Source organism: Neomonachus schauinslandi, chromosome 8 (assembly GCF_002201575.2).
Source record: "Neomonachus schauinslandi chromosome 8, ASM220157v2, whole genome shotgun sequence".
Lineage (NCBI taxonomy): Eukaryota > Metazoa > Chordata > Mammalia > Carnivora > Phocidae > Neomonachus > Neomonachus schauinslandi.
Genome location: NC_058410.1, coordinates 53,984,353 through 54,007,863, shown reverse-complemented (window position 1 = coordinate 54,007,863; position 23,511 = coordinate 53,984,353). Strand labels below are relative to the sequence as shown.

The window sequence follows — 23,511 nt, the reverse complement described above, 5'->3', positions numbered from 1 at the left end:
CATGGAATATAAACGTATTACAAAGCAAACAGTATTATAAGCATCACTCTAGATTAAACACTAGAACATGCGCCATATTCCTGGGCATCCTTACTTTCCCCTTCCCAATCAAAGCTCCCTCACTCCTTTAGAAGTAACACCACCATCCGGACTATTACATGACCCTTTTTGCCACCACCCCACTCATTTGAAAAAATAAAATAAAATAAATAAAAGGTTTACTCTCTAGGTAGGCATCCTTAAACACTATTCTTTAGTTTCACCTATTCTTGAATGTCATTAAATGGAATCATATAGTCTGACTTCTTTCACTAACATTCTGCCCATGACATTCATGTACCTTATTGTGTGCAACTAGTTTGTTTTCATGGCTATATAATATTACAGCATAAGAATATACCACCATTTACTTGTCCATTTCATTGCTGACGAACATTTGAGTTGTTTCCACTGGTAGATGATATCTCTAATCTGGTACATATCTTTTGGCAAACATGCATGTTAACTGTGCAAATAAGTATAGGGTATATTCATAAAAGTGGAACTGTTGGGTTGCCAACAGTGGGCAATTCATATCAGATTTAGTAGATGGTACCAAATGATTTCTCGAAGTGCTTGTACCAATTTACACTCTAACCAACAGGATATGGTATTTTTCTTTTCCTCCCACCCTCCCTCCTTCTTTTCTTTTCCACTTAGTCATTCATTAACCTACATTTGCTCAGTATCCAGACTAGGCCCTGGGTGTCTTAGTCTGGGCTGCACTAACAAAATACCAGACTGGGTAGCTTATAAACAGAAATCTGTTTCTCACAGTTCTAGAGGCTGGAAATCTGAGATCAAGGCAGCAGCATGGTCACATTCTGTGGACAGCCCTCTTCCTGATTCATAGCCAGTGCTGTGTCCTCAATATGGTGGAAGGGCTATGGAGCTCTGTTGGACCTCTTTTATAAGGGCATTAATATCACTCATGAGGGCAGAGCCCTCATGACCTAATCATCTCCCAAAGGCCCTCCTCCCTAATATCACCACATTGGGCATTAGGACTTCAACACAGGAATTTAGGAGGGATACAAACATTTAGACCATAGCAGTATCAAATGATGAATTGAAAAGATGTCAAGGTGTGTGTGCACCCCCTAGGAGTCCTCTCCCCTTTCCCCTAATTTAGTTAGCAGGTAGATGGAAAACTCCAGCACTATCTGGGTCCTCAAAGGATCCAAGATGGGGTCTGGATGGGAGATCATAGCACCCAAAGTCTCCTTCCTGGAAAGTGATGTGGCAGAGCCTCTGAGTATGCTCACTAGGCCCATATTGCAGAAAGGGCCTCTCCCTGCATATTGAGGAGGCTTAATCAAGCCCCCTCCCCCAGAAGTCAGTTAAAAAACATTCAACCATAAAGGGAACCACCACTAGTGCCATCCCGTTTCTGGAAGCTAAGGGCACTGTTTTGTTTTCTTGTTTGAGATAAAATTCATATAAAAACTTAAAATTCAACATTTCATCAATTTTAAAGTGTACAATTCATTATGTACATCACAATGTTGTGCAACCACCACCACCGTCTAATTCTAGAACATTTTCCTCACCTCAAAAATAAACCCCATGCCCATTAAGCAGTCATTCTCCCTTTCTTTCTCCCCCAGCTCCTGGCAATCACCAAACTGCTTTCCATCTCTATGGATTTGCTTCTTCCGGACAGGATATAAATGGAATCATTCAAAATGTGACCTTTGTGTCTGGATTCTTTCGCTTAGCATAATGTTTTGAAGGTTTCTCAATGTTGTATCATGCACCAGAACTTCATTCTTTTTCATGGCTGAATAAGATTTCACTAATGCATAAACCACATTTTGTTCATTCATCAGTTGACAGACATTAGGGTTGCTTGCACTCTTTGGCTACCAGGAATATGGATACTGCTATGAACATCTGTATACCAGTTTTTGTCTGAACAGGTTTTCATTTCTCTCAGGTATATACCTACGAACGAACGAAATTGCCCAGTCATATGGTAATCCTATGTTTAGCATTTTCAGGAACTGCCAGACTGTTTTCCACAGCAGCTGCAGCATTTTACATTCCCACTCGTGTGGACAAGGGTTTCAGTTTCTCTACATCCTGGTCAACATTGTTATTTTCCATTTTCTTTCTTTCTTTTTGTTTTTTTTAATAGCCATCCTAGTAGGTGTGAAGTGACATCTCACTAAGGTTTCGATTTGCATTTCTCTAATGACTAATGATGCTGAATATCTTTCTGTGGGCTTATTGGCCATTTGTATATTTTCTCTGAAAAAAAGTCTATTCAAGTCCTTTGCTAAATTTTTAATTGGGTTGTCTTTTGTTGAGTTGTAAGAATTCTCACATATTCTGGATGTTATACCCTTATTAGAGAAATGATTTGCAAAGATTTGCTCCCTGTGTCATCTTTTTCCTTCCTTGATGGTGTCTTTTGATGATGCACAAAAGCTTTTAATTTTGATGAAGTCCAATTTATCTTTTTTTTTTTTTACTTCTGTTACTTGTGCTTTTGATGTCATACCTAAAAATCTGTTGCCAAATCCAAGGTCATGAAGATTTACTCTTGTTTTCTTCTAGAAGTTTGATAGTTTTAGCTCTTATATTTAGGTCTCTGACCCAGGTTTAGTTTTCACATATAATGTGAGGTAGGGATCCAACATCCAACTAGATATGGATATCTAGTTGTTTCAGCACCATTAATTAAATTAAAAAAACTACTCTTTTCCCTATTTAATGGTCTTGCCATCCTAGTCAAAAAAAAATCAACTGGCCATAGATGTATGGTTTTATTTCTGGATGCTCAATTCTATTTCCTTGATCTATATGTTTATCTTTATGCCAGTATCACAATGTTTTGATTACTGTAGTTTTTTTTTTTTAATGTTTTATTTATTTATTCATTAGAGTCAAAGAGAGAGAGAGAGGCAGAGGGAGAAGCAGGCTCCCCGCCTAGCAGGGAGCCCGATGCGGGGCTCGATCCCAAGACCCTGGGATCATGACCTGAGCCGAAGGCAGACTCTTAACAACTGAGCCACCCAGGTGCTCCACCTTTCTTCTGTTTTCAAGGCTTTAAGCCCCCGCTGCCCACTCTATTCTCTTGAGCTTCCAGCAAACAAATTCCAGATACATGTCATTTTCTTACTCAGGCAATTTATCTTCTGTTTTCCTCTCTCCTTCCAGGCCTGGCCTAGAGGTGAATTATGCCACTCTGGTAGGAAGGCAGAATCGGATGTAATCAGCGTTTGTTTTAAAAACTCATCTTTCTCCATCCTCTTCACTGTTTTTTTTTTTTTTTTTTTTAAGTTTTTTTTTAAAGATTTTAATTTATTTACCTGACAGAGAGAGAGACAGCGAGAGCAGGAACACAAGCAGGGGGAGTGGGAGAAGGAGAAGCAGGCTTCCCGCCCAGCAGGGAGCCCGATGCGGGGCTCGAGCCCAGGACCCTGGGATCATGACCTGAGCCGAAGGCAAACGCTTAACCATCTGAGCCACCCAGGCGCCCCTTGATTACTGTAGTTTTGTATTGTGTTTTAAGATCAAGAAATATGCACCCTCCAACTTTGTTCTTTTTAAAGACTGTCAACTGGGGGTCTCCTGCAATTCCATACGCATTTTAGGATCAGCTTGTTCATTTATGCAAAAAAGGCAATTGTCATTTTGATAGGATTGCACTGAATCTGCAGATCACATTGGGGGAATAGTGCCATCTTTACCGTATTTTGGTCACTGCATTTCTATATACATTTTAGAATCAGCTTATTCATTTCTACCAAATTGCAAATTGCCATCTACCCGCACTGTCCCCAGCCTTCCTCCCTAAAAGCTTTCCTACATTTGCTATAGAGGATATCCACAAACTAACTCATATATTAAACCACTGGAAAGTTTAATGCTTCCTTCTATGTTAGGAAGTTTCCTTCTTAGAAGAGCAAGCTGAAATTACAATGAATTTACTGAACCTAGCTTTCTCTCAGTTTTTAAGAAAAAATAATTTCTAATATGTGAATTTATAAATTCATGGACATACTCTTTGTAGTCAGAAGACTTTAAAAAAACTGTCTTACCTGTATAGCAAAAGTACCAACTCCACCTGAAGCACCCAGGATTAAAACACTGCAATGCAAAAGAAACTACAATTAATGAAAATACTAGGTCAACATAACTGGATAAATAAATAGGTTTTCAACATGAGCTGGCTCAAAGATAAATAAGCCCAAAAGCAAATAATCATTCATCTTCCTAAGATTATATTACACAAGGATTTTCATCTTAGGTTCACCAAGAATCTATAAATGCTTAAACATTCTATGAACTCTTTACCAAGAATACCAAATACCAAAAATACCAACATTTTTTTTTTTTTTTTAAGTCACGCAGACGGTTCTTGGTAACATCCGCCTTACAATTTTTCCAGGCTAAAATTACCATAGCTTTCTCTATAGGAGGGAGCTTTGGGATCCTTTTTTAGTGTGTTACAGTAGATTCAGTAGCTCTCTAAGAAAAATCACATTCCCGACCACATTCCTGCCAAAGTGGAATAAATGTCTTTTGTTCAGACATGTCCCAACAAGCTCATCAACTTTCATAAATGGAAATCAATCTTATCCTCAATTTGGCTTCCTGTTAAAGCAGATGAATCCGTCCTATCAGCACAAACAACCTTGGGCTCCAGGTTTTTACTACGTCTGCTTACTGTAGCCTTCTTGTCCCTCTAGACCAAGGATGTTCAGCTTGGAGTTTATGGATGAGCTGGGGTTGGGTGCATGGGGGTGTGAACCCTCTGAAATTGTGAACTGACTCTGGTAACATGCAAAATTTGGTGGGATTCTGCAGGCCTGCACTGGGGAGGAGAGGGATCTAGACTGATTTTCCCAAAAAAGTATGTGACCCGAAAGAGAATCACTAGTCAAGAATCACTGCTTTACGTATTCTTACATTTTCTTCTTCACTGAAGCTAGAGCACCAGAGAATTGCCTATTTGAACTGTTCAGTTTCAGGGCCCTAGAAAATCATTTGTATTGAACTGCACTTTGGTGTTATGCTACCCACCCAGAATGAGGGACATTATCAAAAGCGTTTAATGTTTGATACCACATTAGCTAAGGAGATACTGTTGAGAGAATTCTTCATTTGCTTTCTAAGTCTGCACAGAAAAACATTTTTCTAAAGACTACACGGTGGGAGTAGCTGAACTTCTATTTTTCTGTTACTGTAAACTTCATAGCTGCTGGCTGTGGGTCCCCCTTTCCCCCCTTCCCTCCCTCTCTGCCCCCATCTCCTCAGCTCTGTACCTCAGTCACTCTACTCTAGCCACACTGGCCTCCCCTGCTGCTCCTGGAACGTGCGAGACAAGTCTTCCATGTCAGGGCCTTTTCAGAGGGATTTCCTGTTCCTCACATATCCTCAAGGCTCTCTCCCTCACTCTGTCTGCACTCTTCATCTTACCTTCGGTTCCATTTTATTGCCACTGATACCATCTAACAGCCTAGATCGTTTTACTGTTTCGGGGGTTTGGATTCCATGCCTCTCCCACCGCCCTTAACATGCCAGTCCTGGGTTCCCATCAGCTCAGTCCCAACCCAAAATGACTTCCTCTCTCTCAGCTCCGGTTTCGCCAAATATGTGGGTCCCTCTTTGATTTGGTGGCTAAAAAGTGCAGAGAATTTTGCCCCCTATCTCTAGCAAGTGAACAGAACCTCAGGACATGCATTCGGTCTACAATCCTAACCCTCATTTCGTGTTCTTCTCTCCTACCCAAATCACACAGAAGGCTGTTTTTCACCCTTTAGATCTTAAAAATTACTACTAAAATTTCTGAGCCAGCTATTTCCTTTGAAATTAATACCACTAAATGTAATTAAAACAAGTCTCCTTGTAAATTGTGTTCCTTCCAGAAAAATTACTTTTAATTTTCGAAGAATTATAAATTGCACAGAATGGAAAAAAATTTAAAGATGAACTCCTCTAAAATCCTTCAATTCATACACTAATAGCTCGAGTACTTCTTAAGTGGGGAGGCAGAGGGTAGAAAGCATTAAAACTGCCTCACCCCCATCTGGGTGGCTCAGTCGGTTAAGCATCTGCCTCCAGCTCAGGTCATGATCTCAGGGTCCTGGGATGGAGCCCTGTATAGGGCTCCACACTGAGCAGAGAGTCTACTGCTCCCTCTGCCCCTCCCCCTGTTCATGTTCTCTCTCTCTGCTTCCCTCCCTCCTCCCCCCTCCCTCAAATAAACAAAATCTTAAAAAAAATTTAATTCATCCAGGAAATATTCTACTCTTATCCTGGCCCATTCCTATTTATAGAAATGTAACAAGTCAAGCACTCATTTAAATCCTTCACAATCTAATCTTTATCTCAACTCTGATGTCTCACCACTTTCTGAAAAGACCTCTCCATCTCAGTCACCCTAGCCCCCTCACTCTTATGCCCAAGTCTTGTGCACACTGGCCCATTCCTCAGACTCTCAGATGCCTTCGCTGCCTGCTGGAGGTCTCTGGCCCTTGAAGCCAAGTCCCAGCTTTCCTGCACAACACCCCTAAGAGCACGCCAAACTGGGTATCAATGACACACGTCTGGCAATTGCCAGGTTGTTAACTCTCATGCGTACACTTGTGTCCCAAGCTATTCTGGAAGGCTTTGAGGGCAGAGACCTTAGGCCCAGGACTAGGCACACTACCCTGGATGTAGCAGATGGCTGATGTTTCTTAACAGTCATCCGAATCAGCATCATATGCTGCAATCAAGACAACTGCTACTAGCTCAAGTGACGGAATCAGCCGGCTATTTGGAAGACTCATTAAAATTTCCTCCAATGAAGAAAGACTTGCAATTCATGTCTCCTTCTCTCCCTGGGAAGGCTGGATGAAGAGGATACCAAATATAATGGCTGCTTAAGGATTCAACTGCCAGATACATCTCCGACCTTATTGTTGTCAGTTCTTCACTTCCCCATAACTCTTGATCCAAAGCAGTCTTATTCCTCCAAATAAAAAAGCAAAAACGTTTCACAGTAGTGCTTGGCAGAAGGAATGGTTCTACAACAGTAGCTTCAGTTCCTGATGGCGCCACTTGATGGCGCCCCCAAGTGCAAAAGGGGCAAGGAGCAGGCCCACTGAAGTACCACATACAGTCAGTCAGCTTGTAAAGACCTGGAGACCCGTCCTTCTCTGGCCCTGCAAACTCCATGTTTTGTGCAGATTCAACCAGGGCCTGCACTCGTCTTCAAAGAAAGTCCCCAAAAAAGGACAGCAGGCAAAATGAATTTTCAAGCCAGCAAAAGGTCGGTTAGTCCTCCATGGTCTGAAGTCCTATGGCTGAACTAACTATTCTTGTACTCTTCAAAGCCCTTCCAATACAAAGGGAAAATAGCGGCTGTTGCTTACCCCCTGTGGCCCTTCACTGAAGTGCTATACAGCAGAAATGCTTTCTACCCAGCTTGCTATAATGGTCACACTGTATATTCAAGCCTCATTGAAGCAGAAGTCCATTTGCTAGAGTGAAGAATATTGCTTATTGTATAGAGCAAGTGCCCAGGAAATACTCTATTTGGAAAAAAAAAAAAAAAAATCACTGTAATTCAAAATTGCCAAGCTTTTTAATCACGTTCCGCCCTTACTTCCTAAGTTCACATGTGGAGCTCTTTTTGAAATCAGTGGGGTTTGGACTGTAGCAGATATAAAAAATATGGGAGAAAGTGTGAATAATTATTACACTGCTTATGGATTTTGAAGCCTTACAATTTGATTTTCTCTGTCACTTCTGCCCAATCTCTCAATTCTGCCTAAACATACATTAAGGTACTGACTCAGTGGTGGCTTCTCTTCCATGACTGAGTCATTTTTCACTTAGTATTTGGGCACCTAAGTCCCTCTACAATCACACTGTCAGTATTCCAGCTGTAAGAGGCAAGGCATCAACACCGTGACTGCCTTGCAAAAAAAAAAAAAAAAAAAAAAAAACATACATATGAAACCTACTACCAAACAGCTTGAGATCCAGAAGTGAGGAATAAGCTTTCAAATGTCTAGATCCTGGCCTAGCCCCAGAAAGCAGAATGCCAGGGCTGGATATCTAGAGACCTGGGTTCTAGTCCCAACTCTCTCACTAACTGAATCTGCAGACCTCATATTCATCTCCTATGAAATGAGGATCACCCTAGGAGTCAGTATAAAAGAAAACTTGGCATTTTCAATCTTATTTAGGCTTATACATACTTCCCGGTCTTTCTAACATAGAAGTATATGACCTTCATGACTCCCCCCAGACCATGTACTTGTGGGAGGAAAAAAGCCACACTGCAAGATTAGATTACCCTCTATTTAAAGTCCTAATGGGAGGGGCGCCTGGGGGGCTCAGTCGGTTAAGCATCTGCCTGCAGCTCAGGTCATGATCTCATGTCCTGGGATTGAACCGAGTCTGCTCCCTGCTCAGCCGGGAGTCTGCTTCTCCCTCTCCCTCTGTCTCTCCCCCGACTTGTGCACTCTCTCTCAAATAAATAAATAAAAATCTTAAAAAAAAAAAAAAAGTCCTAATGGCTCAGAAACAAAGATGAGTTAAATATGGCTAACTCTTCCATAAGTAGAAACAAATGGTCTTTAAAAACTAAGGATGATGCTGAAAATATATAATTTCATTTTTTAATTTCTCATACTACTTTTAAATTTGGAAAGAAAAGGGGGGGGGGGTGAAAGATAGCAAAATATAATATGCTAAGTTTACTCCCTAAAGTTGAGTGAGAAACTTAATCTGAACAAGTAGAAGAGAACTACAAAACAAATCAGCTACACTCAGCCGAGATAGCCTGGATTTGTGTGTCCCCTTCTAAGCCTCTGTAATTCATGTAGACATTCCCCAATTTGCAGAAGAGTTCATGTGTGAATTAGTTGTTTGGAACTTTAAACACATTTTCCCATGAAAACAAAGCTATTTATATATGTTGGCTCACTGCCCAGGGTAGCCATTTACTAAGGTTTAGTTAACCCATAATGGACCAAGAACCTCATACACAGTATAACAATGATGCTGTGGGAAACGAAATTCAGAATTTTAACTAGGAGTACTGGGAACACATCTCCCTGAACAGGACAAGCAGTGGGAACCATACCAAATCAACAGTTCCTTCAATCTGGTGTAGAACAGAGAGAAGAAAAGAAGACAGAAGGAAGGAATGTTTATGATGGCAAAACAGGAGGGATAAGAGAGAGAAGGAGCATAGTCAGATTTACCATGGAACTGACAGGGTTCAGGACACACCACCCCAAAATATGGCACCTTGGCATACTGAATATTTTAAGCTAAAGGAAGTTAAACAGCATGTACAGGAAGGACTTCCTGACCTTCTTCCCTGAAGCAGGTCATAAGACCCTCAGGTGAGAGGTGTGCTCCTATACCTAGAGAACAGGGACATCCGTATCTCCAAGACAGAAGGGTACAGCCAGGAATCCGAACGAACAGGCCCTGCTAAATTTCCCAGTTGACTATGCTTAGCTCATACCTTCTGATCACTTTTTTTTTTTTTTTTTGGAAGACTCTTCACTCTTCATCAAAAATAGCATAAAAACACTCAGGCTTAACCACTTCTTTAGATCCTCATTTCCTCATGAGGGTCTCCCGTCACATAAAACTCATATTAAGGGAGTGCCTGGGTGGCTCAGTCCTTAAGCGCCTACCTTCAGCTCAGGTCACGGTCCCAGGGTCCTGGGATCGAGCCCCGCATCGGGCTCCCTGCTCCACGGGAAGCCTGCTTCTCCCTCTCCCACTCTCCCTGCTTGTGTTCCCTCTCTCGCTGTGTCTCTGTCAAATAAATAAATAAAATCTTAAAAAAAAAAAACAAAACTCATATTAAGTAAATTTGTGTGCTTTTGCCTTTTTCATCTGTCTTTTGTTACAGGGGATCCAGGCAAGAACTTAGAAGAGTAGAGGAAAACCGTATTTTCCTTCCAATGAAGCATAAGCTCCAAGCCCTTTACTTACACAAGACCCTGAGAGGAGCCCTAGCAAAATACTTGTGTGAACATAGATTTTTGTAAAATTTGCAAAAGATATGGTAATGAAGGATGGCAGAATATGCTGCCCCAAAATATACCACTTTGGCATAAGGATTATTTTAAACTGAAGGCAGCTAAGCAGCAGCAGATACAAGAAAGCGCTCTGCCCTTCCTCTGTAGCCTAAAGCAGGACATAAATTGATAAAGGTGTACCTCCTCTCCTAGCTACCAAGAAGGACAAAGGTTAATCCCCAGAGATAACATTAGACCCTTATCAGTGCCAAGGACACCAACTTAAATCTGTATAACAAATTTTACCATGCATTTCCTGGTAACCTCTTCACAACTGGCCTTCCCTACCTGTTTCTCCTCTTTTGTCTTTAGCTAAAGATTTTAGCCTGAACTCTACGCTACCCATATGAGTGCATTTTCCCCAGGTATCTCATATACCTGATGTATTCATGTTAATAAACTTCCGTTTGTTTTTCTCGTTAATCTTTTATTACAGAGGTCTCGGTGGAGAATTCAGAAAGGGAAAATGATTTTTCCTTCTCTATTAACCACAATCAGTTAAAATTTCTGTCTCTTTCCATTTCTACACCCTCCATTATGCTTCCCCTCACGACAAGTAACACCCGATTTGGTGGGAGGGAAGAGGATTTGGAAATACAAATGCTTTGGGTTTAGTGGATAATACTGATGGGGTTCATAGTCCTTTCTGAGTAGAGTTAAGTTATTGCAGGCTGTCCTGGCTTAAGAATGCCTTCCAGGAATATTCCTACTTCCCACTAAGTTGACACAACAAAGCATCAAGAAATTATTGTCTTATTAGGATAAGACCAAGTATCATGGTACCTAGCACTAGATTATACAAGTAGTGAAGGAGGAAAATGGTTAAACAAGGTTTGAGATATACAGAACCAGAAGCTCGTCTGTAGAAAATTCTTCCAATTATGAGGCCTGTAAAAACTTACAATATGCCACTAATAGAGTTAATTCGTAGATCAGGACCCACAAAATGGAGGCCACCCCAGTGGCCTGGCCCACGCCATAAATCTAAACCCAAGTCGGTCTACATTTACAAAGAATGCATCACTGTCAAGGAAACCTAACACCAATCACAATCCTCCAGCTCAGCTTTAGCTAGCTTGCCTTACCCTAGAAAACACGCCCTGCTAGCCTTATAAGGAAATCACTGACCTCCTAGGCAATCATGCCATTTCTGTGCTGTCTCTTCTAACGCCCTATAAAACTCACTCTTGTCCCAACTCCCTCAGGAAGGGTGTTTCATGCCTGTGAGGTACTGTGCTCCGCAATCTATGCGTGCTTTTCCCTCAAGTAAAGGATAAACGCGTCAGTACGTATTATTTTTGTCATCTGACACCACCACAGGGAAGACCTCAACCACAAACCAGTAAATGAGGGTTGTCAATTAAAATGCAAAAGTATTTTAGGCCTATTCACTGCAGAAGAAAACCTGAAATGCCTTGAAATCTTACAGCCCCCATATTAAAGGAACTTGGAAGACATTCCCCCCCCCCCCCCCCGGTTTGACAGCCTTCCTAAATTTTACGGGACACGAACAAGGACTTGCGCTGCGGAGGGGAAGGCAGCAGAGTTTGGAAACAGTGTCAGGTTTTGGCTGAAGGGAAATGCCAGTTAATGGACGTTAGCAATCCAGAGGAGGACTCCGCGTGGCAGGCAGGCAGTCTTGTCTTGCACCAGTAGAGTTTAAAATACAAAGGGGACGTCTAACTGAAACTCAGCAGAGAGGCTAGGGTAAGAAACAGATCTGCAAACTACCATAATAGGAACAGAAGCTGGGAGCAGGTGAGAGACCTCTGGGAGACAGAGCCGTGATGGAGTGGACACAGGGGGAATGCAACAGTTAAGGGTTGGAGAAAGAGAGGGTCCTCTAAAAATTAGAAGAGGTGTTCAAAAAGGCAGGAAAACTAAAGGAGTCTGGTATCCTGAAACCATGGAAGAAGTGAGTCTTAAGTGACCAGCAGTGCCATATACTTCAGAGAGGTGAAATGCTAAGAAGAACTGAAAAAGATCACAAGGTTGGCCACTTAGTCAGCTATGATGGGGGGGGGGGGGGGGGGGAGGACGACACGACACGGCTGCGGCTCACTGGCAAGGGGGAGGCTAAGTTACAGCGCCCCGAAGAGCAGAGGGCTTTCCAGCTTCACAAGATAGTACCCTAGTCACCCAGAAAGCGCATCTGTAAACCACAAAGTGCCAGGAAAGAGTTTCCTACTATTCCTACTGAGCCCTCCTGGGGCCCCAGCAAAATAGGTCCAGAAGCGGAGGCAAGACTCATTTGCATCACACTGGCCAGAGCCTCCACCCTCCCTCTCCTCTTCCTCCCGGCCACGCGATTTTCTCCCAGCAAGTAAACTCCTGAGGCTTCTTTCTTCTTCCCCTTACCCCTCTAACCGTAAGTCAAGTGCAAATGAAAACCTGAAGTCCACAGGGGCGGTGGGAGCGGAGAGTGCGGGGGAAACAGGTGGGTGGTGGGGTGCAGAACAGGCAGAAGGCATCTGAAGGAAGGAAGCTGTATTATAATTACCATGTAAGCACAGTGGTTGGGGCAGGGCGGTAAACCCAATAGTTTCAAGTTGGAGCCTGTCTAATTCTTTAACAGAATTAATCAGACACCCAATTTATAATTACGTGACAAAATTTTATGGTCATAAAGGCTAACCTCAAATAAGAAACAGTAAAAAGCATTTCTAAATTCACTGCATTGAGTTTCAAGTATACACAATTTAAAAGTGAAATTTATTTTGTGGAAGAGGAATGGTTCAATTTCTAACACTTTCTAATACTTCTATCAAACACAGTACAACTTTCCCAGTAAAAGATGAATTTCAGGTAGATCATGAAATATTCAAGATGTACCATGACACTACCAATAAATAGAACCATCAGACTAAACTGCTTTCAAAAAATATCTGGTGTAACCAATTTTTAAAACATCTCTATCATCTTGAGAGCCCTAGGTTATCTATGTTTTCCAACTTAATAAATCATGAAGAAACTATGGATGGGCTGGTAAGAAAAAAATCATTGCATCTGACATTCTCTAGTGATATCAAAGTGTGGGCAAAAATGACATATTATGTGACATCAATATTAAACTATCACCTTGGTTAACGGATGCTCAGTTATTGCAGAAATACAATTATATAACAAAAAGGGAAAAAGTAAACACACTGAACCCTTACCTTAGAAAGCTTTGTTTTAATTTGAAAAAGCTGTTTGTTATAAAGAAATCCTGTAAAATCTTCCACGGTGCTGATGGGTGTTTTTGTTTTGTTTTGTTTAAAATAACTAGTTAGAAAAATAGACTATTAGCCCTTGTTAACAAACACTGACCTCCTTTATTGCAGACTAAAACATGCCTTAATGTCAACAGCTGATAGAAAGAAAATAATTATGTCTTAGAGAAACCAAAATATGCTCCACCATTCACCATGAATAGTCAAACTGAAAAAAGCCACTTTGGACACTGGAACCTCTGAGTTTATGTATAATAAAATCCCACTGGGCGCCTGGGTGGCTCAGTTGGTTAAGCGACTGCCTTCGGCTCAGGTCATGATCCTGGAATCCCGGGATCGAGTCCCGCATCGGGCTCCCTGCTTGGCAGGGAGTCTGCTTCTCCCTCTGACCCTCCTCCCCCTCATGCTCTCTGTCTCTCATTCTCTCTCTCTCAAATAAATAAATCTTTAAAAAAAAAAAAAAAATCCCACTTTAGTCATAATTTCTTCATGTAAAAAATTTTTTATAGTAGTTTAAGGTGCTCACACCTCTCATTTGATTCCCACAAATAAGGAATTGGGAGAGGTAGACCATTATTACCACTCGTGTGTAATAACCTCAGGAAACAGATTTCCTAGAGCACTTGCGGGCACAGCTCTCGCTTCCACTTGGAACAAAGGCATCCTACAGGTCAGGTGAGAATGCAGGAGCCTCAAGATCCGAGCTAGTGAGGCTCTTTACAATGGATTTCACTCCAGTTTGGTTAATATGTGGCTAAATCAATGAACACCCCCCAACTCAATACACCATGTAATCACCTTATAGAGTAGAAGCTTTCCACTTCTCAAAGCTCCCCTAACAACCGCCACTATCTTCCACGCAGTACCCTGGAGGAAACTGCACGGAGACCAGAAATGACACGCCCAGGTCACCTGATGAGTCAGCAGCAGAGTAGAGAATAGGACCGCGGGTTCTATTTCCTCAGTTCTAAGCATTTATTGCTTAAACAGAAGATAACACAGTACCAAAGAATTACCCACAAGGCCAACAGTAAAATGGGGGCACAGATTCATGTATCTGAGAAAAGACAACTAGGGTGATTTCTAAATTGTTTTCTTCTAGGTACTAAAAACAAATATGCCTGGAGAGCCCCGCCTGGCAAAAGGAATGAGAGTTCTCTAACCATAGCACATGGATGGTCATGCAGGCATGAAAAGTCTAATGTTTTGTTTTGTTTTTTTTAAGATTTTATTTGATAGAGAGAGACTCAGAGAGAGAGGGAACACAAGCAGAGGGAGTGGGAGAGGGAGAAGCAGGCTTCCCGCCGAGCAGGAAGCCTGATGTGGGGCTCGATCCCAGGACCCTGGGACCATGACCTGAGCCTGTACACCTTTCAAGGCAGACGCTTAACGACTGAGCCACCCAGGCGCCCCGAAAAGTCTAACGTTTTAAAGGAAAAACAAAACAATAAAGCATCAATGTCAATGCAGAGCCTACAGTAATAATAAAGGCCTAAAACCCTGAATTTTGCAAGGTTATTAACTAAGACAGACCATTAGAAAAAGCTATGTGGCCAGACTAATTTAAACCAAGTAGTTGACCTAAACCGTAACTTCAAAAGCTTAAAAAATAAACAGGGTTGACCTTTAGAATAAATATTTGCCTTGAATTCTACAATAAAGGGTAGCAGCTCATTAGATGAATCATCTTCACACTGCTTTCAGAAATACAGCTATTAAGCTTTCATTAAATTCAAGCCTTTATAGCCCAACACATTAAATGTAAAGTGTAAGGTTCACAACAGTATAGTTTTTTGTTTTTTTTTTTAAAGATTTTATTTATTTGAGAGAGAGACAGCGAGAGAGGGAACACAAGCAGGGGGAGTGGGAGAGGGAGAAGCAGGCTTCCCGCTGAGCAGGAAGCCCGACATGGGGCTCGATCCCAGGACCCCGAGATCATGATCTGAGCCAAAGGCAGTCGCTTAACGACTGAGCCACCCAGGCGCCCCCACAACAGTATAGTTATTTGACCTGCGCTAATTCATAGTAATCAAAAAACTCGTTTTATTAAAAGCTGACCTATAGATCCCTCTCCTTTATCACAATCATTAAGGGGTTCTTAGTACCTTGCCAAAAAATAAAATCAGTTTTCCCTATCATGCCAACTTTCTAAAACACGAAGAATACAGTCTCACCGTTAATAAGAGTAGCCACCATTGAGGGAGTGCTTCCATGGGCCACAGCCTGTGCCACTGGTTTTACTTGTGTTTTCTCATTTTACCCTTAAAACTCAGAGAAGTGACTGAGGGGGGCCCCCCAGCTAGAGAGCAGCAGAATCTGGATATGGACTCAAGCACACCTAAGACATTCCTACTCCCTGTGCTGTTGCTAACTCAAACAGTAAAGACCTTGAAGCACAAGAATTGACCTAAAGGATGCCAAGCATTAAGCCTAAGAGAACTCCAGAATATTCATCAGTGTTTTGCAGTCCCTTTATATCTGGTCTTCACAGAAATCTGCAAGTCAGAGAGCAAATCCTAGCAGAGGTAGGGGGGGGGGAAAGAAAACACACCTGTACCTTGACATCATTCCTTAGCAAATGTATAAGGTGATGCTTAAACCTTTTCAAGAACCTAATCAAAGCTATGGATCTGCTTTGTAGAAATTTACATAAAAATTTGCATTATTTTACGAAGTTCAGATTCCCCAAGTTCACCTACATGTTGCCATTTAAAAATTCCCATTTGCTTGGGCTAAGAATCAACACAATGAGGTTAAGAAAGTACAAACTGGGGGCATTTGGATGGCTCAGTTGGTTAAGCATCCGACTCGGTTTCGGCTCAGGTCATCATCTCCAGGTTGTGAGATCGAGCCCCACGTCAGGCTCCATGCTCAGTGTACAGTCTGCTTGAAAATGCTCTCTCCCCCTCTTCCTCTGCTCCGCGCCCCGCCCCCAACCTCCAGCTCAGGCACTCTCTCTAAAATAAATAAATCTTTAAAAAGAAAAAAAAGAAGTACAAACTGACACAAATAAGAGTTTTTTTGGAGATTGTTTTAAATGTTACCGCAACTCTGCTCATGCAAGTGATCTGAATTTTAATACTCTTCTCACAAATCTGCTGCAAAGAAAGACCTTACAACAGAAGGAAAGAAGGGAGGTTTAGACGACACAGTTGATACTTACCGTTTTCCTGGGCAATTCTTGTCATTCAGGCCGCCAACCTTGTTTATGGCAGACCAGGCTGTGAGAGCCACATAGGGCAGAGAGGCAGCTTGAGTATGAGTGAGTGATTTAGGCTTGAGAGAGACCTAAATTTGAAGACAACAGTTAAGATAAGCAATGACATGCAAACCTTTGATTTAAGTATATTTAAATTAAGTATATTTATCTGCATAGGAATCCAAATACTTTCATAGATAGGTCTATAACATTCTGCCAGGTTCACTGTTTACTGCATACCCTACTCCAGGATTATCCCTAAGGAATATTCTCCTAATGACTCAACCTGGCTCAAAGAGGTTCAGTAATATTTTATAGGCTACATTATCAGATAAAGCTGCTTAATTCTTCATAAGAAGACTACATTTGATAATCCCATTAGTTCTGACTATACCCAGAAATAAATCCAAGTAAACCTTGAGCCCTCATAAACACATCCTAATTTATTTTTGAGATCAGCTGCTTCCTTTACTCCCATTTAGTGGAAGATAATCTTTCCAGATTTTCTCTAATCTCAATAATACCCCTTTTTCCCTTCCTGCCCTTCCCTCTATAGCCAATTTCCTCAATGTTAACCCCTTTCTCTTTATTCAAATTGTCAGGCCACCTGACTGTATTTGATCAGACTGTTTTTAAAGTTATTTGAAAAAGCCTGATACTCCCATGCTTCTGTTGATGATTAACCGGTATGCTCCATTTGGTATATTTGGTTTCAACTGCTTATTCTGAGTAAAACTGAGAAACACAGCAGGGTTTCTAGATCTCACTCCAAATCCCTGCTCCGTGAGACAAAGAGCCACTTTGGCAGGCAGTGTTACTAAAGGACATCAAATACTTTTTTTACTCTTTCAAAAGTTCCTATTCTGTATCTTAGTTCTTTCAAAACTACCCATAAAACACAAACCTGATGTGAAAAGCAACCAGTTATTTCAGAGATATTTGTCAGTCTTTGTTTATACTTTCTAATGGCATTTCAGCACGGAGTTGGGGAGTTACCTCATTCCCGCTGACTACAACAAACTCTGACAGGGTGCCTTGTTTCCAGGGCGGAACTGCAGCCCAGACCTGAAACACACAGCTTCATTAGAAACATTTTCTGACCAAAGCTCAGCATGAGGGCTTTCCCTGATACAGACCCCACCCTGTGAAAAAGCACAAGTCAGCAATAGGCCAAGCAAGAGTTATTTTCACATAACATAAATGTAGTACTTAGTATGATTCTGAATTTATCAAGTCAAACCACACTGGAAGCAGATGCTAATAAATCCTACAGTATTTAAGGACTACTTAGAGTACCAGTAAGAGCACAGTCTCTGGGGCTTGAATACTGGCTCTAGCACTTCCTTTACAGCTGGGCTTCCTCATCTTGTAAACTGTGCCTAACTGTACTTACTTCATTAAGGATTAAATGTGTTATTTTATGAAAAGCAACTAGAACAGTGTTAACTATTATTATGAGCTCAACTTTAATTTCTTGGTATAAAAATTCAAAGTGACAAGTGACAGGTGATTATACCAAACTTTAGCTATTTTAAAACCATCTAACCCAAAAGGTAGAAATTGTCATTTAAAGACTTCAAGGAGAAAAAAAAAAAAAAAGTTGTCCCAATCCTACATATTTTAAAGTCTTCCAGTTCTTAAGCACTGGATTTAGAAAGCTCAAGTAGAGTCAAGCTCTTTTGGAATTGTTTGTGAAAAATGTAACAACAGAACCAAGAAAATGAGGGTTCTACCCAAAGCTCAGTCAGTATACTTGAAGAAAAAAAAAGGTCAAGGATACAGAAATACTTCCAAAAGAAGCAAAATGAAATCCACATATTTAGAAAAGGAGTTAACTCACCTCATCTCCCGGCTTGAAGTACCTCACATCGAGTCCACATTCCATCACCACACCAGACACATCCCGACCCAGAGTCAGGGGAAATTCTTCTCCTTTGGTTTTAATATGTAAAGGATCACGTTTCATATTTAAAGCCGTAGCTCCATAACCACCTGTGAAATACAATTTATCGGTTTCCTCCAAAAGAATGAAATGATTTAAAAACCACTAGAGTTACATGCCAGATTCTAGATCCTCAAGATGTAGATTATAAAATAATCAACCTCACAATTTTTATCATCGCACTCGAAAGCACAAAAACAAGGAATATTGTTCTTTCCAAAGAAAATTACTTGCAAAGTTACAACCACTCGTTCATCTAAAGCTACCATTGCTCAAACGGCCTTCAGAACTTTTGGTATTTCCTTTTATAGTTTTACTTTATTCTCTGAAAATGGTTTCCTTTATTAATTCATGAACTTGTTAAACAACAAAATCATTTGGTGCCAAGTCTAGTGAAGAAGATAAATGTTTGAGAGGGAGACAAACCATAACAGACTCTTAACCTCAGGAAACAAACTGAAGGTTGCTGGAGTGGAGCGGGGTGGGAGGGATGGGGTGGCTGGGTGATGGACATTGGGGACGGTACGTGCTATGGCGAGTGCTGTGAATTGTGTAAGACTGATGAATCACAGACCTGTACCCCTGAAACAAATAATACATTATATGTTAATTTAAAAAAATTTTTTAAAAAAGATAAATGTTAAAGCTGTTTGAAGTTAACAAACAGTATCAAATACTGTATCCATGCCTAACCCTGGTCTAGGGATAACGTTCCCCACATCCTCAAAAATGCTTCCAGAGCACCTCTGAAATAAGTGCATAGATTCGTGAGTGGGGGGGAAAAAAAAAGTTTGACTACCTCTATTCTGATGGATAATAAAGCAGTTAATTTGACTTCTATCTTTATTTTTTTAATTTTACATAAATAGCAGCTAAATAGAGCTGAAAACATTCTAATCATAACTTTTGTTTCAAATAAACTGGCTATCTACAATAACCTAGTTTATTACAAGCTTCAACATATAAAATGACTTTTCTAAGACACAAAATTATGTTATAGCCTCTTTCGCTTGACATTTCTCTGAGAACAGAGAAATGAGCTAGGTGAGGCTCTCCAAGATAAGCACTCTTTCCACCTTTCTTGTGTCATGTACCACAATTTATGCTCCGAAGTCACTAACCCACTCTGTGAGTTTCCCCTTTCCCCCCACCCACCCGCAGAGGTGGCACATTAAATCATAAGGATGAGGAGAAACCAGCAAAGGAGACTGAGAAGGCCTGACCAGTGCAGAGGGGTGCTGAAGGCCATGGGAAGAGGGTCATTTCAAGAAATCAAATGCTGGGGAGGCTGGGTGGCTCAGTCCGTGGCTCTTGGTTTCCACTCATCCTGATCTCAGGGTGGTGAGATCGAGGCCGCCCTGGTCTCTGCACTCAGCAGGGAGTCTTCGTGAGATTCTCTCCCCCTCTCCCTCTGCCCCCCTACACCTGCTCATGGGCTCTCTAAAAATAAATAAACCTTAAAAAAAAAAAAAGTCAAATGCTGAGAGGTAAAACAGTTTTTCAGATAAAGTCAAAAGATGCCATACATTTTTTAAAAAACCAAACCAAACAGCTGATCCAGCAACACAGAGGTCTTCGGTGATCTTGACAGCAGTTGCTGTGGACTGGAGTGCTCGAAAGAGAACAGGGAAGGGAGGAACTGGAGACCTGAGACGATTCAACTTTCTCAAGTAGATTTTCCTATGAAGGGGAGCACGGAAATGAAACAGTGACTGGAGGGGCACAGGTGAGAGGGAGAGAGGATTTTTGAGTGTTTTTTTTTTCCTCCTCTTTAAGAGGGGAGAAAAAACATCAAGTTTGTGTGCTAATCAGAATGATCCCATAGAAAGGGAAAGACATTATAATGATACAGAAAAGAATTTCTGAAACAGTGCTTCTGAGTTGATTAAAGGGGATGGAATCAGGAACCCACGTGGAGGGTTGGCCTTAGACAGGAACAAGGAGGTTAATCCATATAGCAGGAGGGAAAGGTAGAGGATACAGTGGGAGAGGACAGGTGGGTGGCTTGCAGTTGTTTTTCTAATTAAAAAAAAAAAAATCAAGATGTGTGGGAGAGAGTGTTTGAAAAGTTGGGATAGTCCCAGAAAAATCTAAGCTGATGGCCATCATGCCAATATTACATATTTGCCATCTGGCTAGTTAGAAGTGCACCCCCCCCATCAGGGGAAAAAAACAACTTCACATGTAATACTCACGGAAGTCACGTTTCACTTTTCCTGTCTTACATTCCTTTTCCATAACTAAAACACAATTAAACAATTACTCACTGAAATTCCTATGTGGTATGAGCAACAAAAGCGGGTATTTAGCCATGTCAGAGTGTAGCTGCAGCTTCAGAGCTACAAAAAAGGCTTCAGTCCTTTCTGAGGTACAGAGCCTGCAGGACAAGGTTGCTCAAGGTTTCTTGGTCAACAGAGTAGCCCTGCCTCACTCACCTTTGGTACTAGCCCAACAAGTCGCAAATCCAGAACGCAGCTGGTAGTGAGCGAGAACCTGCTTGGGGACACAAATAAATGGGGGCCCTTAGGAGCTTCATCCCATTGTTAGAGGTTGCCAGTTTAACTGACTCAGAGTTGGGATGATTTGGAAAATCCTAAGGTCATCAATTTCAGACTTTAATCCCATCTAAAGAAATCAGTGATTGTTGGTATGATGCTGTTGGCTATATATTTTTTTCTATTTTAAGATTATTCATTTAGCCATTTACATGATTTATGATTTTATGTCCAATAACAGTGGCTATCTCCAGAAAAACAGCCTGGCTTCATAGGTCCTTGCATTCTTGTTAAGGGAAATAATGGCTTCCTACAGTTTATAAACTTCTACTCATTATTTTATTTCTGTAAGCTACCATTTCAGGTATCTCCTGCAACAACAATCACACATTCTCAAAAACAAAACAAAACTAAACTAAACAAAAGGATCCATGAGCAGGAAATATAACTTACAAATAATATTACTCAGTTAAGTTATAAAAAACTAGTAAGAAGTCTCAAGAATACCATATAAAAGTAAAACGTGTCACAGTATTACATTGTTAAATAGCAGCCATAAAGTCGAGATCCAGGCACCCTACTGAAATTAAAATGTACACAAAACATATTGTGCATATGCATTCAAAGAAATTAAAAGTTAACAGATCTAAAAGAAGACAAAATGTACAAATTACTCAAGGTTAGAACACCACTAATTTTAGTTTGCAATCTTAAGTTAAAATGAAAATAAAAAATGACGCAAAAATAAAGACTGAATGATAACCACATATGTGAAGTGCTGAAACAGTTAGTGGTTGGTAGAACATGGGATCTACCTCCAAAGGATTTACAGTCAAAGGAGATGAAAAAACATACTGATCATTGGGTATAAACCCACCACTTAAAGACATAGCCTATAAAAAATAAATTATCTTCATACCCAATGTAAATGAATAAAGTAAAACACTATAGCCAACAAGCAGTAGCACCTCTTACTTCAGAGCAAATAAAAAGAATATAAATGTGGATTTCATGGGACAATCATAGTAAAGACATTTCAATTCATCCTTAATAGGGAGCTTTCTAGCTATAAGCACTTTAGGAGTCCAAGTCTTTCCTCAAACCCCTGCCCCACAAAGACATGTGTAACAGCTATTCCTCACACTGCCTAGATTGGCACGGTCCAAGAGAAATATAATGCAAGCCACATATGTCATTTTAAGTTTCCTAGTAGCCACTAAAAAATGATGATTAATCTTAATATTTTATTTAATATATTCAAAATAGTATCAGGTCAATGTGTAATCAATCTAAATTAATGATATTTTACATTCTTTTTTTCTTACTGTTTGAAATCCAGTGTGTATTTTACACTAACATCTCATTTCAAACTAGCCACATTTCAGTAGCTCGACACTCACCTGTGACTAGTGGCTACTATATTGGACAGCCCAGGTCCAGATATAGTCACTAAGTTAAAAAATAGCAACATTAAAAATTGGAGCCAAAAGACCTACAGACCAAGGGGTGCCTGGCTGGCTCAGTTGGTAGAGCGTGCAACCCTTGATCTCAGGGTTGTGAGTTCAAGCCCTGTGTTGGGTGTAGAGATTACTTAAAAATAAAATTTAAAAAAAATAAAGAAACCTAAAGACCGAGACACTGGACTTTATTTCCCTAATCCAGCAGTTCTCTAAGTTTTTACATCCCCAAGATCTTTTTGAGGAGCCTAAGAGATTTTTTTTTTTTTTTTTTTAAAGATTTTATTTACTTGAGAGAGAATAAGAGTTAGAAGCAGAGAGCACAAAGGGAGAGGGAGAAGCAGACTCTCCCCTGAGCAGGGAGCCCGATGCAGGGCTTGATCCCAGGACCATGAGATCATGTCCTGAGCCGAAATCAAGAGCTGGCCGCCTAACCGGCTGAGCCACCCAGGTGTCCCTTTATACCATTTTATACTTCTAACCTGATTTAATTTTGTAATGTTAACACCAAAGGAGTTTACTGCCTTTTTAAATGAATAAAAATTTTAAATTTGCTCCTCTAATTTCTAATAAGGTAAATACTGATAGCTATAACTCACACAAACAAAAGCCCATTGTAATTATCAAGAGGGTAAAGAGATCTTAAGACCAAAACACCTGAGAACTGACACCCTAATCATCACACAGCTCCTGCAAAATAGGAGGAAAAATGCAAAAATTTCAGCCTCAACACTTTCCAACTTCTCCATAAATTTTGCAAAATGATTAAATTTTATAATTGGTTCATATAAACCAAGAAATTTAATTAATCACACATAGTTCACATACAGTAACTATTACAAGGCAATCTGATAAGAACTCTAAGTTACATACAGGCCTTCAAAACACAGACCTACAGTTAAATTAAACTGCATATGGCAGCTTATTTATAACAAGGAAGTTAACTAACCAATCATCCCAAGAGATTTTCAAAAATTTTTTGAGAATCCATGGGTGAGGAATATTTTTGTCATTTTTTCCCCCAAAGTTAAATTCACAAGTAGTAATCAGTCTTTTCAGCACTATACTAATTGCATGGTGTATATATTCTTAAGGAATATAGTGCTCTTCAAGCTTTGTCAATA

At 40.6% G+C, this 23,511-nt stretch overlaps 1 protein-coding gene across 1 annotated transcript in view; it reads right to left on the bottom strand.

The window, feature by feature from the left end:
• The window catches only part of RTN4IP1 (reticulon 4 interacting protein 1), a 44,206-nt gene that overhangs the window by 19,416 nt on the left and 1,279 nt on the right, over positions 1–23,511 (bottom strand). The window contains exons 2-5 of the mRNA XM_021693143.2: positions 18,334–18,485; positions 17,490–17,558; positions 16,458–16,582; positions 4,086–4,134 (exon numbers count right to left, since the gene is read on the bottom strand). Of these exons, the coding sequence (XP_021548818.1) occupies positions 4,086–4,134; positions 16,458–16,582; positions 17,490–17,558; positions 18,334–18,485 (395 nt within the window). The remainder of the gene's footprint in view (positions 1–4,085; positions 4,135–16,457; positions 16,583–17,489; positions 17,559–18,333; positions 18,486–23,511) is intronic.